A 16,808-nucleotide genomic window follows, 5' to 3' on the forward strand; every position below is an offset into this window, starting at 1 on the left:
TCTAAAGCAACCCTGAGATCTGGATCGCCATACAGTGTGTGTCAGAGTTTGAGGCAGAGCACTGGGGCGAAACTTCAGGGTTTGGAAAGGACACGAGTCTGCAGCTGCACAGTCCTGGCTACCCGGCGAGCCGCCTGCTTCCCACTCATCACATACTGGAATTTCATTTAGGCAATTGGCCCTCAGCGATGCACCTCTCGCTCGCCAAGGTGGGGGATTCTTTCCCCTTGCTAATAGAACGTCATTCTCATTTCCAGAGCGGGGCGGATGAAAGCCAGAGAAGTGGTGTCCTGCTGAGGGAAAATGGGTTTTGCATCCCAGCACTCAAAGGACTGCGGCGATGGCTTGTGACCCCCGGTGGGTAGGAAGTGTCATGAGATGGATTCCCGCTAGCGTTTTTGGCTCTGACACATGAGGCAGAGAGTTTACAGGGCAGGTGTTTGCATAAAGCAACTGCTGAAATCACAAGAGATGCAGTTTAATGTGCTTCGCCGAGTTATTAAGAATTACAGGCGCTTTATTTCATGCAGACGTAATCTTAGTCCTGCTGGAGGCACGGGGGGGATCTTTTTGAGAGCTCGTGGACTTGCAGCTTCCTGTGAGCATCCTGCCAGAGTCCAGACAAGCAAACTGTAAGCAGGTCTGTGCTGATGGACTGCAGCTGAGTGTTTATCTTTTCAACAGCTTTTCAAAAGCTCCACACTCTCAGCTCATGTCTCTCCCCTTGTTGACATGAGCGACCCGCCCATTTCCTGCCTGTATGTTCACTTTATTCTGGTTTATTACTTTTAGTCTATTGATGTCATAATGTCATTAGTTATACGACAGCTTTGTTGGAGTTTGCTTCTGCTGCCTTGAAGTAGATCAAACGTTTATTTCAGGTTTACAAAAATACATGTAAATCATCACTATACCATGTGTATGAAGTGTAATCACAAAACTGTGAAAATACGTCTATAAAAGTCAAAAACCTGAAACCTGACCATGAGGTGCTGGCCTGTCACTGGAGCATGCTCAGTTAGAGACTGAGGCTACCCATAATGCACCAGTAAAAAAAACAAAGGAAAGCAAGCAACCAACACAATCACTCCCCACATGAATCACTCATCACATCTCTCGGCCTGTGACCTGTCCCACTTCCTGAAAACGAAACTCAAACTGGAGGATCAACGGTTTGACTCGCGGGAGGCGGTCGAGCATCCGTCACAGAGAGAAGAGTACAAGAATACACAGCAGGACTGCAGGAAACAGTTCACACTGCGAGGATGCGCTGATGTGCAGCGTAGTCTTCCTGCACACGGAGTGAACCTGGATGAAACTGGTGGTTGGGTTCAGACTCGCGCTGTGATTCTTGTCCTGAGAATTCTAGCTGCAGACGCCATGAGTGGGCGTGTGCTCCGGTCCTATCTGCCCGCCTGACTTGTCTCTGTGGTCACAACAAACTGGACATATCTTTAGGTGCTGGTTCAGAGCCAGGTCTGCCTCACTGCCTTAGTGAACAGATTATAATCACGAGCAGATGTTGGAATCTAAAGGCTGCATCTGCTGTGTATTGGTTCCTGTGGGAGCCCGTCCCGTAGCCACTCACATGAGTCACTCAGACTCTGTGTACAGGCTTTTTACAGGTTCCAGGTTTAAAACCAAGAACCCATCAGTCAGGGAGCAAATCTGCTGTGAGCCCCACAGAAAAGTTCTCATCCTTCCATTTTAATCTCAGGTGATTAAAGTTCCTGTAAATGTTCAGATGTTCTGACTTCAGTGCACAGATTATTAGTCACCTGTGCTGCAGTGCTGAATGCAGGATTGGGCAGATTTTACTAAGACTGCATGTAAAGTTCACAAGCAAGCTTCACTCTAAATGCTTGCGTGCTTATCTGCCAGCGTTAACGATGGCAATCCAGAGCTATCGTAATGGGAGACAGTGACGAGGAAATGTTTGCATGCTCAGTGGAAAAGTTGTGCTCATCAAACCTGGCAGAGAGCTTATTGGCCTCATTTGCAGTAACTGCCTCTCAGGAGGTCTCTGTGGAGCTTCAGCCTGATGTCCTCAACGTTTCTGTTTGTATCACATCTACTGTGATGTTAGCATCAGCAGCTAACTGCTAACAAAGCATCTTTTCATTCAGCATGATTACTTCCTGTTCTTTGTGTCCAGTGTGCTTTGGACTGGACTTAATTCATTCAGTGGCAGTGATACTCAGAAAACACGAGGCATGTTTGACTCATTTATTCCTTCCAGCTGCTCGATGATCTTCGATATGTTTGTGAAATTCGTGTTTTTGTCCTGAGCGCTCGCCTCGAGCACTTTAAAAAAGTGAAGCAAGCACCTCCTTATGTCAAACGGCAGCCTTCCATATTTAGACTCGTGAATCTGAGAGGATGCTCACGTTGATAAGTATGGCTGCTTTACACGCACAAAGACTTCAGTTTTATTTATAACTGGTAACAGATGGGACCACCACAAATATGCATCTTGCACAGAGGCGCCATCAGCAGCAGAAAAGGTAATCCTAACAAGCTACTGCAGATGTGTTCAGGCATCGTATCCTCAAATAAAAGTGTCGTCTTAACACTGGAAGCATCGTGCATACATGACATAATGATTCCTGTGCACTGGAGGGGATGGGATGGCAAACAATGTTATTTATGTACAGTCACAGCCGAAATAATCAGCACCCCTGAAATCTTTCCAGAAAAAGCACCATTTCTCCCAGAATATTGTTACAGTTACAAATGTTTTGGTTTACACTTTATTTCGTTTATTTGCATTTGATCAAAAAAACCCAAAAGAACAAAAGTCACATTTGAAGCGTTTCACACAGAACTCAGGCTGGACAAAATTATTGGCATCTTTTCAATATTGTTGGTGAATTGTCTTATGTCAAGCGTATGACGCTTGTTTGAACTCACCTGTGGCAGGAAACAGGTGCTGGCAATGAAGCAATCACACCTGAAGCCAGTAGTAGCGTGAGTGTGCTGCACGGAGGACAGAAAGGAGAGCAGAAAGGAGAGCAGAGAGCTGTCTGAGGACTTGAGAACAAAAATTAAGGAAAAATATGATTTTTTTTTTAAACTTTTGCTCACTTTAGGTTCAGGAACATTTCATCATTTGGTGTAAAAAGATTTCCTTACAGGCAGTAAACTGCTCATTGGGCCATGATGAGCTGAGAGTGACAGATTTGTCTCTGTTGCACATGCTAAAGCACACGGCAGCACTACCTGCTGCCCCGCTGGCTGGTGCTGCTCTCAGTCCCTGAACTCGGACCCACTTTCATCACATCTCCTGCAGACACGAGTGGCTCCGGATGAACTCCACCACACTGCCCTGCATGTTGAAAACAGATGCTGAAAGGGTTGAAGCCTGTGTGGCGTTGCTGCATTAGTCTGTGTGAAAGTGAAGGCTGGGTTGTTTGTTCCTCTTTCCTCCTCAGTCTCTGATTTCATTCTCAGCTTTGCTCTTTTCAGCTTCCAGCGTTTAAGTTACACAAATTAGATTTACAGCTGTAACTCGACGCCAAATAGAGTGCTACATATGACCCCCCTCCCACCAGGGGGAGTCTTTCCCCCCTTATGAAAATACCAAACTGCTTTCTCAGGTCTGTAAAGTGTGATTGCCTAAGCAGAGTGTCTCCTGTGGCTGAAACGCAGACACAGATAAGAGGAGGTTTGATCGTCAGTGTTCTCCAGGTTAGATACGATTATTTCAGGCGTGTGAGTGCTGGGCAGAGTAACGGTTGCTGATAGAGAGCCAAGCATGTGAGGACTGGCCGAGTGCCTTGCTGGCAGATGACTGACTGGCAGATGGGATGACTCGGTGCGTGACTGACTGGTTGATTTGCCCGCATTCCTCGGTGGACGCCAGCGGGGTACAGTCTGACCCAGCGTGATAATCCTCTCCTCGCCTCCAGGACCCCCTAATCGGCCCTCCTTCAGGCATAAAATGGGCCAAGCACACACTGGAGGAATGTATGTTCACAGGCACACAAACACAGACTGTGACGCCAAAAAGAACCATCTGTCTGCATCTCTTAAAAAAGAAAGATAAATGACCTGTCTGCAGCTTTCTTCACAGAGCCTGGGAGAAAATAAAACTCTAAATCAGCAAAACCACTGAGAGACACTTGGATGCACGAGGAATCAAAACGAATGCATGTTGGTTTTCATCGATGGAGTTCATCTGCGACCGTATCTCTGAGGCCTGTCGGCGCTGACGGGCTGATGTCAGGTGCTCAGTGAGGGAGGGGGGGGGTGTCTGCAGCTCAGGGTGTTGCCCCTCGGTTGCCTACATGACAGCGTGTTAGCATACAAAGACTTGGACATGTCTCCTGGGGCCTGTTCTTCGTACCGCGCTAAGTGAGTTAGCTGGATGAGATTGTTGACGATTTCGCGTGATCCTGGATCGTTCGGTTCCCCGAAGCCCATCCGGGACTTGCTGTCATAGCAACAGAGCCGTAAGCTCTGTTGCTATAAAATATTACCATTCTGTAGAATACTCCTGTATTCCACTTTTACTTGTTCCCATGTTCTTGTGGGTCCTGTTGTGGCTCTAATGTGAAAGGGGATATAATATAACATATTATAATATAATATAATGCCATATGATATTGGACAATATAGTGTCATATGATAGATCTACCCTACCGCCTACTGGTGTTGGCCAGAGGGGCCGATGGCGCGATATGGCAGCCTGGCTACAACCGTAGCTGCCTCCACCAGTGTGTGAATGTGGGAGTGAATGAATAGTGGTATCGTAAAGCGCTTTGGGTGCCTTGGAAAGCGCTATATAAATCCAATCCATTATTATTATTATTATTAAATTACCTACGAGTTTGATTTGTCAGCAACTTTCTGCCAGCCCTCTCTCCTTGCTTTTGCAGCCTTTGCAGTGTTCTCTTGCGTTTTAATTAAACTCTGAAACTCCTGAAATCCCTCACTCATGAGTTCTTGCTCTGCTGCCGGAAAATACCGAGCACGCCCCTTCGACATTTTCGCCGACCAATCAGCGGGTTGCCGATCAATGTTTCTACTATCGATGCGTAGCCCCTTTTACGACACCCAGTGATGTCACATTCCTGCGTCCAGCTGTACTAATCGTCAACAGCAGGTGTGTTCGGGGAACCGGATTAGCGCGCTCACGGTTAGCGCGATGGTTTGGTCTTGGATGTTTCATTTGATCTTGGATGTAGTAAGCGACGTACGAAGCACAGGGCCCTGGTCCTCGTCTCAGGGTTTGAGTTCTGCACTCCTGATTGATGCGATTGAGTTTCTGTTTGGATTTCTTGGCTGTTTCAGTGCTCGCGGCTGTTTGTTCACTTGGCTTTTCACGTCTTGTTTGAGGTTTTTCTTCATACTTTGTGTTTCTGTGCCCAGCCGTGCTGCTCTTGGCCCTCACCTGTGTCTAGTCTTCAGTCAGTTCTCTGCATGTTCTCCATATTTCGCCCCGTTTCTTCAGCTCTTTGTTTCGCTGAAGTCGTGCCCTGTTTGTGTGTGATATTCTGTTTCCTTTGGTACTTTGTTGGTGGATATTTGTCTTTGTCTCGTCTTCACACACCTTTGTGTGACACCACGGTGGAGGCTCAAAGAGTTTGGGGTCTTTTACTAATCTGTTGAAATCGCTCTCAGAGATCTAAAAGTGAAAAAATATTCATACGCAGATGATAAGACACTTTTTTTGTTTTTACTTTCTTAAAGATTTGACACCATGACAGCCTCCGCTGTGGTGTACACACAGCAGACCTCAAACATAAGGATCAGGGTGTGGATCCATCTCTCCGTCAGACCTGTTCCTCGGATCTTCAGTCCAGTTGTTGTGTCATTTTCATACATCAGCCTTTGCTCCTGTTTCCCTTCATTAAGATTGACTTGCTGACAGCCGTCCTTCACTGAGAGAGTTTCTGATGAAGCTAGGGTCAGGGGTTAGGGTTCACTAACCCAGGCTTCAATGAACAGAAGATGATCGGCTGAAGGTCCAGATCATCTCTCAGGGCCTCCGTCAGGTTTCTGCTGGATCTTTTGCTCTTTTCTAAAGAACGTACTTTCAGATTCGTCAGCTGTAGATAATTGTTCTCAGGCCTTTTCTCCACAAGTTTTCAGTTCTTCAGGAATCACCCTGTTGGTGCAAAAAATACGCTGTTTCACTGTGTTATCTTTGGGATTTTTTAAAAAAAATGCAACTAAAGAACGGTGAATAAATGTGTTTGTGTGACAGGCTGCTGATGACAAAGAGGCCAAAGATGCAGCTCTAAGCTAAGCTGTGACAACACAACACTGGAATGATTCATAGCGCAAAAACACTCCTCTGAAAACGTTCAGATACAAGTGAACAACATCTGGAAATGAGTGAAAAACAGCCAATGTCCAAAAACACCATTGAAAGACTTCAAAAATTGCATTTTTGTTTACAGCACAGTCGCCCCCTGCTGGACATGAGAGAAAAATACAGGTTTAAGGTACTATGGCACTGGCTTCACTTTTGTAATCCGTGTAAGAAATGTTGCACGTCTCCAAATTTAACTTCTAATCAACCAGCAAAGGAACTCAAAGTGTTATTAGCTGTGATTTGTCTCATTTAACCAGGTGTAGATTTGCTAACTAGGACCAGTGCAGCCAGGGCCGGCCCGTGGCATAGGCCGTATAGGCAAATGCTAAGGGCGCCGTCCATCAGGGGGCGCCACGCCAGTGCCACAAATGTTGAAAAAAAAAAAAAAAAGTTGGTACTATTATTTCTAAATACAAAAAATAATCCCACGTTAATTAAAATGCAAAGTAAAGCTTATTTAATAGAAATATTATTTGTTACAACATTACACTACACTGCTGATGTAGGGGGGCGCCACCTAAAATCTTGCCTAGGGCGCCAGATTGGTTAGGGCCGTTTCTGAGTGCAGCTCCAGTTAAAGCTCACAGATAACCAAATGAGCCCCCACGATGCGTCAGTGACGACTCCTGAGAGAATCACTCAGCTGTAAGAGAGAAACCAGTGCTTTCGTTATCAGGTACCAGATGTTTTGACGTTCCTCATGAAAAGGCCGCACAGGAGAGACCTCTCTGAGGCCCTGAGGTATCTATCTATCTCAGCTCATCCATAATAACTGAAAAACATAAAACGAGTCATCTGGAATGAGCCCGGGGCTGATGGGCTCTCTCAGTCAACACGCTAACGTTTTACAAGCTGCCATTTCTGTGACGAGAGGTGGATGCTCATAAATCAGCTGATGCTGTGAGTCCTGACCGCAGAGACCGCTGCCGTTCCCTGCGTAGACGCTCCTCACATCCATGAAACTACCAACAAAGCTAGGCATGCAGTAATGATCCTATCCTGCCCCCTGGTGGTCGTATGTATGTATGCATGTAAGCGGACAGCCCGCAGTGGCTGCAGCTGCGTTTTTCTACAGTGCATGTGTCTGCTTGTTAGAAGCAAAGCAGTGGAAAAAGAAAAAGGAGCCGTCAATTCTACATGTGCTCCAGTCATGTATTTCTCTGCAATTACAGACTCTGTGTAAACATCTTGGTATCAAAGTAAAGCGAACGCTTGTGAGATTTCTTTAGAGGTGTAAATATTACAGCAGAAGTTACTGTGTCAAAGTTACCGAGGCTGGAGCAAAAAGAAGTAAGAATATTTTTTATCACCTAATTTGTTTGTATTATATTGGTTATAAACTCTTTGAAAATATGCACAGTGGACAATAAACTCCAGGAAACCACATATGAGCATCATCTGTGCAAACACAGAAATTACACAGTGGGTTTAATGAGGACACAGGCCGGCGTTTGGCACATTGTGACACATCTGTGAGTAGAAATTTCTGTTGAACAGCAGAAATGATTGAACTTTATTTACAGGCCTAAAAAATGTTTGTTGTTTGAATATTTTTTGAAGAATTACCAACACTCTTAGTATGATGGGATGGTTGACGTTGTGCCCCAGAGTTGATTAAATAGGCTGAACTTCGGCTTCTATTGGCTGATTTGCATGGCTGACAGTAGAATCACAGTAACGTCACTACATTTACATCAGTCCCACAAGTCAAAAGTTGCAAGGTGAGAAAAACGTGCTGTAAAATTTACAACAATTTACGACTCTCTAACTGGGCTGGAAATGGCGATTTGATGTGAACGGCTCTGTGTTGGTGTCCAAGGTGGAGGCCTCACAGAAGGGTCGTAGCAGTTTTGTGGAATCGCTTCATGTTGTAGTTTATCGAACGTGAAACGTCTGCGGTTCGGAGCGTAATGAAAGCGTCGTCTGATTTGTGACGTTCGCTCCAGTAAATCTGAGCTTCGGTTGTTTTTTGTTTCCATACAGTTGGTGAAATGATGCTCTTTTAATTGTTTGTTATTTTACCTGTTTGATGGTCGTAGAAATATTTTTATGAGCTTTTATTTGAGATTCAGGGTTTTTGTGGCTCCCACACGACTGTATTTACATAACAGGTCACACAGACGCAGTCACCTTTGTCTGGATCGAACAAACAAAGCCTGGATGTAGTTATGTGACCGTGTAAGGATTGAGAAGCTATGGGTAAAACTTTAACAGTAATAATTCAACAATGTTACTAGTGCACATTTGCCTGTACTGTAGTAATGTGTTCACAGTTCATGCTGATGCAGCAGCTTCCAGCAGAGCGCTGCCATTGTTCAAGCGTGGACTGATCTTGTTGTTATAGAGGTTTCTGGAGCAGTGACTGACACAGTTTGGAGTTTCAGTTTTAGGTCAGCCAGCGTTTGATAAAGTGCTTTATGTCTGAGGTACAGCTGTTCAAACACACAGTCTAACACTTTGTGATACTTTTTAAAGGTTTTACACATTTTTCTGGTCAGTACGGCAGCTTTGTCCTCAGTGTTTTTTATCTCTATGGAAACTTTGCAGAGGAACTACAAACGCCAGCACAGATTTTGACTGAAACTAATTTAGTGTATTAGAGACACAGTTTCCTGCTCCAGTGATCATAATTTCTCCATTAATGACAGTTTCATGTGTCATTTCCTGTCCTGAGGCCTTTACGTGGCACAAACAATGACATGTGAGGTACAACATGAACTCACACATCAGTGCTCAATAAAATGTTTTATGTGTGCTTCCAAAAGTCTGACCTGCGCAGAGGTCCCTGTCCTCCACAGCAGGCTGCAGGAGCATGAAACAGCTGGATTATTGAGCACACTATCTGTGCTCGTGTCTGTAGCCTGTGAAACCTCTGCTTATCAGCACATCTGAGAAAGTCATTGTTGGAAACCGCACACGGTGTCACAATCTGCTACTACACTTCTCCTTTCACTGTTAATCTGATCTACATCTAGTTTTCCCATCTTCCTGTTTCTCCAAAGCCCAGTTTAGCTGTGGTGTTCCCCAGAGCCCCGTGCTCGGCCCACTGCTCTGCTCGGGTTACCCACTTCCTCTCAGACATGATACTCAGAACTGTACGATGATATCTATCCACAGAGAAACCACGCACACAATATCTTAAAAATACATTTTAGTCTGCAAACTTTTGGCACATCCAGTTAAATTAATAATTAATATTGATTAAAACCCTGATATTTTCATACAGTTTTATTCAGATAATGCAAAAACAAAACAAAACACAGGTCTACAAAATGCCAAATATTAAAAACAGCAGGGCAGGTGTACAGCATGCTTCAAGAAAAGAAGATGAGGTTCAAGTGACAGTTATGGGAAGATCCAGAAAATGAAGAAGTTTAGCTTCTTATCTTTAAAAACAGCAGATTTAATCATCATACACAAAAAAGAAGCTCCTGCTGGTGACACCAGAACAGGAATAAACGCCTCGACTGTAATACCAAATTATTCCAACAGGGCGCTTCATTCTCAGATTGCAGGATTATGTGTTTACATGTTCATGTCACAGAAAACCGACCTCGATGTCCCAAACATCCAAACCTGCCCGTTAAAAAAAGTACATTATGTTTAGTTCAGTTAGAGATGCGGTTTATAGCATCAAACTTCATTAGCAAAGAGTACAGTTGCAACCTGCACGACACAGTTACTTCTAAATCACAAGAACAATACGTGAAGTCAAAGCGTGAGATTCTGCTGCTGTGTTTTTAGTTTGATGGATAATAAGCTGCTGTGGTCACCTGTGTTTCTGAGGACAGCTGTTGGACTTGATGTCCAGTTTTGTGTCATATAAACTGGATGCAGTAGATGAGAACATCTCACAGTCTCTATGATTAAAGCACAGTTTCACAGCAAAGCTTGAGAGCGATGAGCGCCGGACTGATTTCCCTTTATAGCTGAAGTGTTAAGCGCTGAATGACGACATGTTGTTGGAGCCTTCCGACAACTTCAGCCCTGACACGCAGATCTCGGACGTGCCACGTGACGAGCGAGCGGTGTAGATGTACCTTTTGCTGAAGCACCAGAGGTCCAGCATGATCTGGCGGAAGTGGTTCCTGAACTTGACCCCGACGAAGGCGTAGAGGAAGGGATTGAGACAGCAGTGCAGGTAAGCGACGGTCCTGCAGATGTTGAGAAATTTGAGTTTAAGGTTCTCGGCGTCGCAGCTCCTCTGCTTGAACAGAGACAGCATGTGGATCAGCAGGGTCACGTTGTACGGAAGATGGCAGACGATGAAGACAGCAACGACCGCCAACACCACCCGGACGGCCTTGTGCCGCTGGTTGCTCTGCGCCCTCAGCAGCGTGTAGATGATGCAGGAGTAGCAGAACGCCATCATGCACAGTGGCAGCAGGAAGCCAACAGCCATCTGGAGGCTGGGTACCAGCAGCTTCACGAGCGCCGCAGTTTCAGTCTGGTTGAAAGACATCTGACACATCACGGTGACGCGGTCAGACCCCGGGGAGTTATCTTCAGAGGGTTCAGTGTAGATGAGCGTGGGGAGAGTTAACGCCACTGCAAACACCCAAACCGCCAAGCAGATCAGGCGGCTGTAGACGAGGGCACGGGAGCGCGTCCCAAAGGAGCGCGTCGCCCGAACAATCGCGATGTACCGATCGCAGCTGATACAGGCGAGCAGCAGCATGCCGCTGTAGAGGTTAATGCTGTAGGACGACCGGAGCACCTTACAGGCCACCCTGCCCATCGACCAATCGTGCTGCTCGTTGTATATGACGAACGGAAGTGTAGCCACGAAGATCAGGTCGGCCACGGCCATGTTGAAGAGGTAGACGTCCGTCATGGTCTTGGTTCTCTTGTAGAAGCTGTAAGTCACCATCACCAGGACGTTGCCAATCAGGCCGAATCCGCAGATGATGGAGTGGATCAAAGTCTGGGTGATGACCTCACTGGCGTCAGGATCCATGATGCAGAAGCCGTCGTCATCGATATATGTCTCAGTACCGTTGTCATAGTCACCGAATGTCGCGTTTGCAGGACTCTCCGTCATGTTTGCGACCTGGAGAAGAAAAGAAACATGATGAGTGAAGCACTGACTGGAGACATTTGCAGAAGGACCTGAAACACACTGTCAGTGAAGCTTTGATCATGTGATGTTGTTCAGGTTGAGCAATGAGAAAAGAGACTTCAGAGAGGATCTCCGGCCTCCATTGTTCCCAGTAGATCTGACGTGTTATTTAATGCTCCACCGCTCACAGAAACCAGACGTTGTACATTGTAAAAAACGCTTGTTTATAAAGAATTAAAACACATAAATTGTGAATGTTTCCTGAAAGCTGTCCAGCTGCTGCGCTGCCTGGGTTCGCCGTCCTGGAGCCGACCTTTCTCGTGTCTTTGGGTCAGTCATGTTGACATCAAGGATCCCTCCAGCGTGAAGTGTCTGACGTGCTACATGAGCTGAAGCCGCGGCGTCTGCTTCCACCAGTCAGTGAAGGTCTCGCAGTCACATGTGGGTGTTTTGGTCTGTGCCTCTAATAGCTTCCTGTTTCTGCCACGTATCCACGTAAAGCCGCCACAGCAGCTCCGACCTTAAACTTCAGCACAGTGTCTTTGGTGGTTTTTGTGTTCCTGTCTGCTCTGTGCCACATAACGATCTCTTCTCCAGATGAGTCTGTCTCATCCATTTAACAGCAAACTCAGCAGAACGAGTCTGAGACGCAGATGCAAAAGTTTCAGGACACTGAAGTTGTAAAAGTTTACACACCGCCTGATTTCTAAATGTATGATCGTGTGACGAATAATATTGTAATAATAATTTTTAACATTGAACCAATTTTAATTTGAATCAGATCCTTTGATTTGAAGGAAAACTTTGTAACATCAGTTGTGTTGGGTAGTTTGTGATGTGATTCTCACAAACAGCTGAATTACTGTGATTTCTGTCCTGATCTAAAGCTGCAGTTTTACTTCCAGATGTAGAAATCTGTGGTGCTAAATCTGTGGTGCCAAAAAAAAAGCCAAAATTAATCATCTGTGTGATGACACCAAAGGAAAGCCCTGTGCCATCATTAGAAAGCAGGTTTGACCTCTGACAGACCACTGCGCTGTCTGATGAAAGAAGATATGAAGAGTTCAGCACCAACAATACAAATCAATCCAGCACAGCGTGCACCCTGCACACACCGGGGGTTGAGACTCCTCACACCTTTTCTGGTGGTTTCAGAAAATAAACCATCGTTCTGTGTCAGCTATTCCTCTGGTTATGAATGACCCACTTTCAGCCCGAGGCGACGCCTGCACAGGTACGCCGTGCTTTGTGCTTCGCTTAGAAAATGATCCGATTGTTATCAGAGGGCATCTCAGATGTAATGAGGTCAAAAAACAAACACTAAGAGCCAAACTGAAGTGAGAAAATCACAAAAAAGGGAGTGCAGAGGCTTTGTGTCTGCAGAACTGCACTTTTTTGCATTGTTCAAACACAAACGAAGATTCTCTGAATCAGATTCTGATTTCTGAAGAAGCCGGCGAGCTCTAACCTCCAGTCCGGATAACATTTCATTCACTCGTTAATTTATTTATTTGTCAATAAAACTATGCTGTCGGATGAGAAGTTAAAATCGGTCTAGATGCAGACAAACCAAATATAATGATGTCAAATCCAAACAGTCAGAATCTTCACAGACTGGCTTTTACTGCTGAGTTTAACTGTTTAGTATTTAGTATTTATTTATTTATTGTCATTGTCAGAGAACAATGAAATTGTTGGGTCAATTTTAGAGTTTTTATGCTTCATTTCAGTTTGTGGCTGTGAGGTCGTCACATCTGTGGCTGTAAAACTGTTTCAGAGCTCGTTTGAATCATTACTAACATAAAAAACAAGATCAGATTTATTATTGTTATTGTTGAGAATCAGAGGAACTAACGTGATGAACTAAACGTGTGGATAAAATGTAACAGTTTCAGATTCACTGAATCTAGATTTTATCACCTCGCTGTTAAATTTTGTGCTTTTTCCAGGAGAAATCTTTAAACTATTTTTAGTAAAAAAAATAAATTTTGAAGTTTTTTTTTTTAATAAAGCATTTTTACTTGAGATCAAACCAGGCCACACGTGGGCCGTGACCTACAGACAGTGTGTCACCTTGATGAGATTAAAGTACCTCATTTGACCTTCTTTGAAATCCTTTCGCAGAATTAAATCATCTAAGACTTCAAACGTCACTTCTTAAACACGACGACTCAGAACTGTTCACAGTTTTTCTGATCTGAGCTGATATAAAGCAGCGAGGGTGGGAGAGTGTGAGAGGCAGAGGAGGATGAAGGGAGGAAGATGGAGGGCAGCGCGTACAGACAGTCCTAACCCATATAAAAAGCAGAGGACATGCAAAGTGTGAGATTTAAATGTCTCACTTTTGATGCATTCATGAACGTGGGTCTGTGCAAGGATCCGTCTGCAGGCTTTGAAGCTGTTTCCCACATGAGCTCGTTCATTGTGTCTTTGAACAACGTGTGATTACAAAGCTGCTAAAATACAGATAATTAAGCAGGAAAAGTTTCATTTTTAGTTCCTCTCCACCAACAGTAGTGTTTGAGTTAAACATGCCTGTAACAAAAATAAGCCCACATAACAACAACAACAACAACAACAACAATAATAATAATAATAATAATAATAATAATAATAATAATAATTATTATTATTATTATTATTATTATTATTATTAATCCCAGAAATTACATGAAATGAAAACTAAAACTTATAAAGCAACTAAATCAAAAAAATCTGTTTAAATTTAACTAAAAAAATCCAACATGATAATAATTCTGCTTGTTCAGCTGTTTATAATGAAAACAGCAGGAAACAGAGAGAGCTGACCTTCAAAGTAAAAACCTTTAAGCAGCATTAATAATTAATATTATGTGTTGTTTCTTTGTTAAATTTTAATTCATTGATCTGAGGAGACTCCTGTGGGTCCTGAGGTCAGGGCCCAGCAGTCACTGGGACGCCGGCTCACATATTTCACACCTTTTCACACTTCCCACCAAATTAAAATGCTATGTTTAACACATGAAGCTTTACATGGACATGATAATAATAATATTTAAGTGTGGGCTGAGTGTGCCGGTGCTCTGGTTTCCTCCTGCAGGCCACAGACTTGCATGTAGGGTTAATTAGTGGCTGTAAATTAGCTGCAGGTGTGACTCGTCTGTAATCTGAGGTCCAGCTCTGCTTTTACTTCACGTGTTTGTAGAATTGCTGTAACACGTTTCTGTAGCTGCGTTAACAATGAAGCCTCTGCAGCGCCGTCATTAGTCTGACTGACTGTGTCTGTCTCCTAATGTGTGGTTTGCCAATAAGACAGTTTTGGTGCATTGGTGAGGTTTGAAAGTTTAGTTTCGGGTTTAGAGATTTGAGTCACAGCAGTTGTGGAAAAACCATCAAAGCAGATAGAAACGAGGGATGGAAAGAGTTTGGGCGAGCGAGAAGGCGTCAGTTATTTCACATGAAATCAGAGCGCGATGGATCCGTACGAGAGGAGGAAGCATCAGGACAACTTAATGTTCCAGTCACTTGTCCTCGTTTGCTTTTTCCTCACACAGCATTCGTGCTTCTTATAATTATGATAGATGACACAAAAAAACAAGGTCATTGCTCCTCCCACCCGAACGCCTCAGAATCTTTTTTTTTAGGTACATTAACTCGTTTTTTTAATGAAGCATTATTATTATTGTTTTAATGAAACATTGCTACACTTTACTTTCATACTGTGGATGTTTTCTGAGTTCCAGGCCCTGAAATCCACAGCCAGTGGGTTCAGATTTAAGCATTGAAAAAAAATTCCAGCATTTTTTAACAATGTCACAAATCCATCAGATGTTCACATGAAATGTTCAAAGCTGAGAAACACATTGAAGCTCTGTTTAAAAACCAAAGTGTTGGAGCCACAAGAGTCCAGAGCTACAGACGGTTTTCGCTGACAGGCCGTGAGCATCGGTATAAATAAACTGCAGCGGTTTGATATCTGTGACACAGAGGAGCAGAAACCAACCTCAGTGTCCTGATGTTTGATCTGTTTCTGATAAATCACAGTGCATTCTGGGTAAACCTTCGAGGCTCGTATTAGCATGTGGAGCAGGTAGCAGTCAGATTAATCTGTATTTGACCCCACGATCGTCTTAATTACGTGATTACCTGATATGTATCGTTCTGTTTCTGGAATGAGGAGGCAGCACATGGATGCTGTTTTCACAGCTTTGAGGAAACACATTTAAGTTCTGAGTAAATGGACCCTGCAGCGCCGCGATAAAGACACAAACAAGAACTTGAACTTCTTTAAAAACCTGCCGTGAGGAACAAATGTGACAGGCTGATATTGCTCTCACTTTACCTCTTTCAGTTCTCACTAACCTCAGTGAGGCTGTTATTAATGAGAAAGGCAGTAAAGAAAAGACAACACCTTTCTAAAAATGCAAACTGGGAACAAACAGGGTTTCATGTTTTTGCAGAACTGGCAGTTCTCCAAATATGAAATAATACCTGTGAAAGGCATTTTATCCTTTAAAGTCTGATCATTTCTTTAAAACTTTAAAATTAATTCTGTGTTGCATCTAAACAAACGTTTCTTTAGATGCAGCACAGTGAAAACAGACACACTAAAATCACAATGCAGTGAGACAGTAAAGTGTAGAGCATGCATACCTTGCAGAGCGTTCTCCCTGAGCCGATATTTTTCTGACTCCTGACAGAGCGGCGGCTCTTTAACAGCTCCTCGCTCTGTGTGGGTAAGAAGACGGTGATGGCACCACAAAGAACAAAACCTCAAAGCAGGCGCAGTCAAAGCCACGTTCTCTCGGGCTCGATGACTGTGAAAAGCTCCTCTGATCTTCGCACTCACACGGAGCTTCCTTATCTGATGGTTTGATCAGCAAAGCCGTCACCAGCCGCGTGGGGACGTTCTCCCTACGCGATTTACCCGCCCCCACAAAGGTCACGTCTGACACGAAGGATTTCTCTTTTTTGTGGGAAACTGTAACATTTGATTTGCTGGCTTTATTTAAAAATGCTAATCTGTTGCCTTAAAACAAACAAACAACAACTTTAGAGTTATGAGATACATTAGTTAAATAAACCCGGCCTAGATTTGGAAGGAGAACCCACAATATTTGCATTGTGTGTCATCCGTGTGCTCCATACACCGCACTGTTACAGTAACACCAGTGACAGTGGTTTGTTACAGTAATAGTAAAAATAAAGTACACCTTTCCTCTATTCTGAGGTCTTTACATATCAGGGAATCATGAAATTCATCCTTTATCAAACACAGCAAGAACGATCTTCTTTGGACAGACGAGACCAGCGTGCAGATGTTTGCAGCACCAGGCCTGATGTGAGTCATAAATCCTGTGTACATCAAAGTAGTATTTACTCATCTGTGAGGTCGTCTGTTCCACAGCTACAACTGGGACCAAACTGGGACCAAACAATCAACAGAACAAT

General features: G+C 44.0%; 1 protein-coding gene across 1 annotated transcript; it reads right to left on the reverse strand.

The window, feature by feature from the left end:
* Positions 1-10,256: 10,256 nt before the first annotated feature.
* Positions 10,257-11,360, reverse strand: ccr6b (chemokine (C-C motif) receptor 6b). Its single transcript, XM_085391652.1, has one exon. It carries the CDS (start codon positions 11,358-11,360, stop codon positions 10,257-10,259), a length of 1,104 nt encoding a protein of 367 aa, XP_085247778.1.
* Positions 11,361-16,808: the final 5,448 nt, after the last annotated feature.

The sequence above is a fragment of the Rhamphochromis longiceps genome, linkage group LG19, assembly GCF_057381845.1.
Source record: "Rhamphochromis longiceps isolate RC_006_pf linkage group LG19, R_longiceps_female_GT1.1, whole genome shotgun sequence".
NCBI classification, from domain to species: Eukaryota; Metazoa; Chordata; class Actinopteri; order Cichliformes; family Cichlidae; genus Rhamphochromis; species Rhamphochromis longiceps.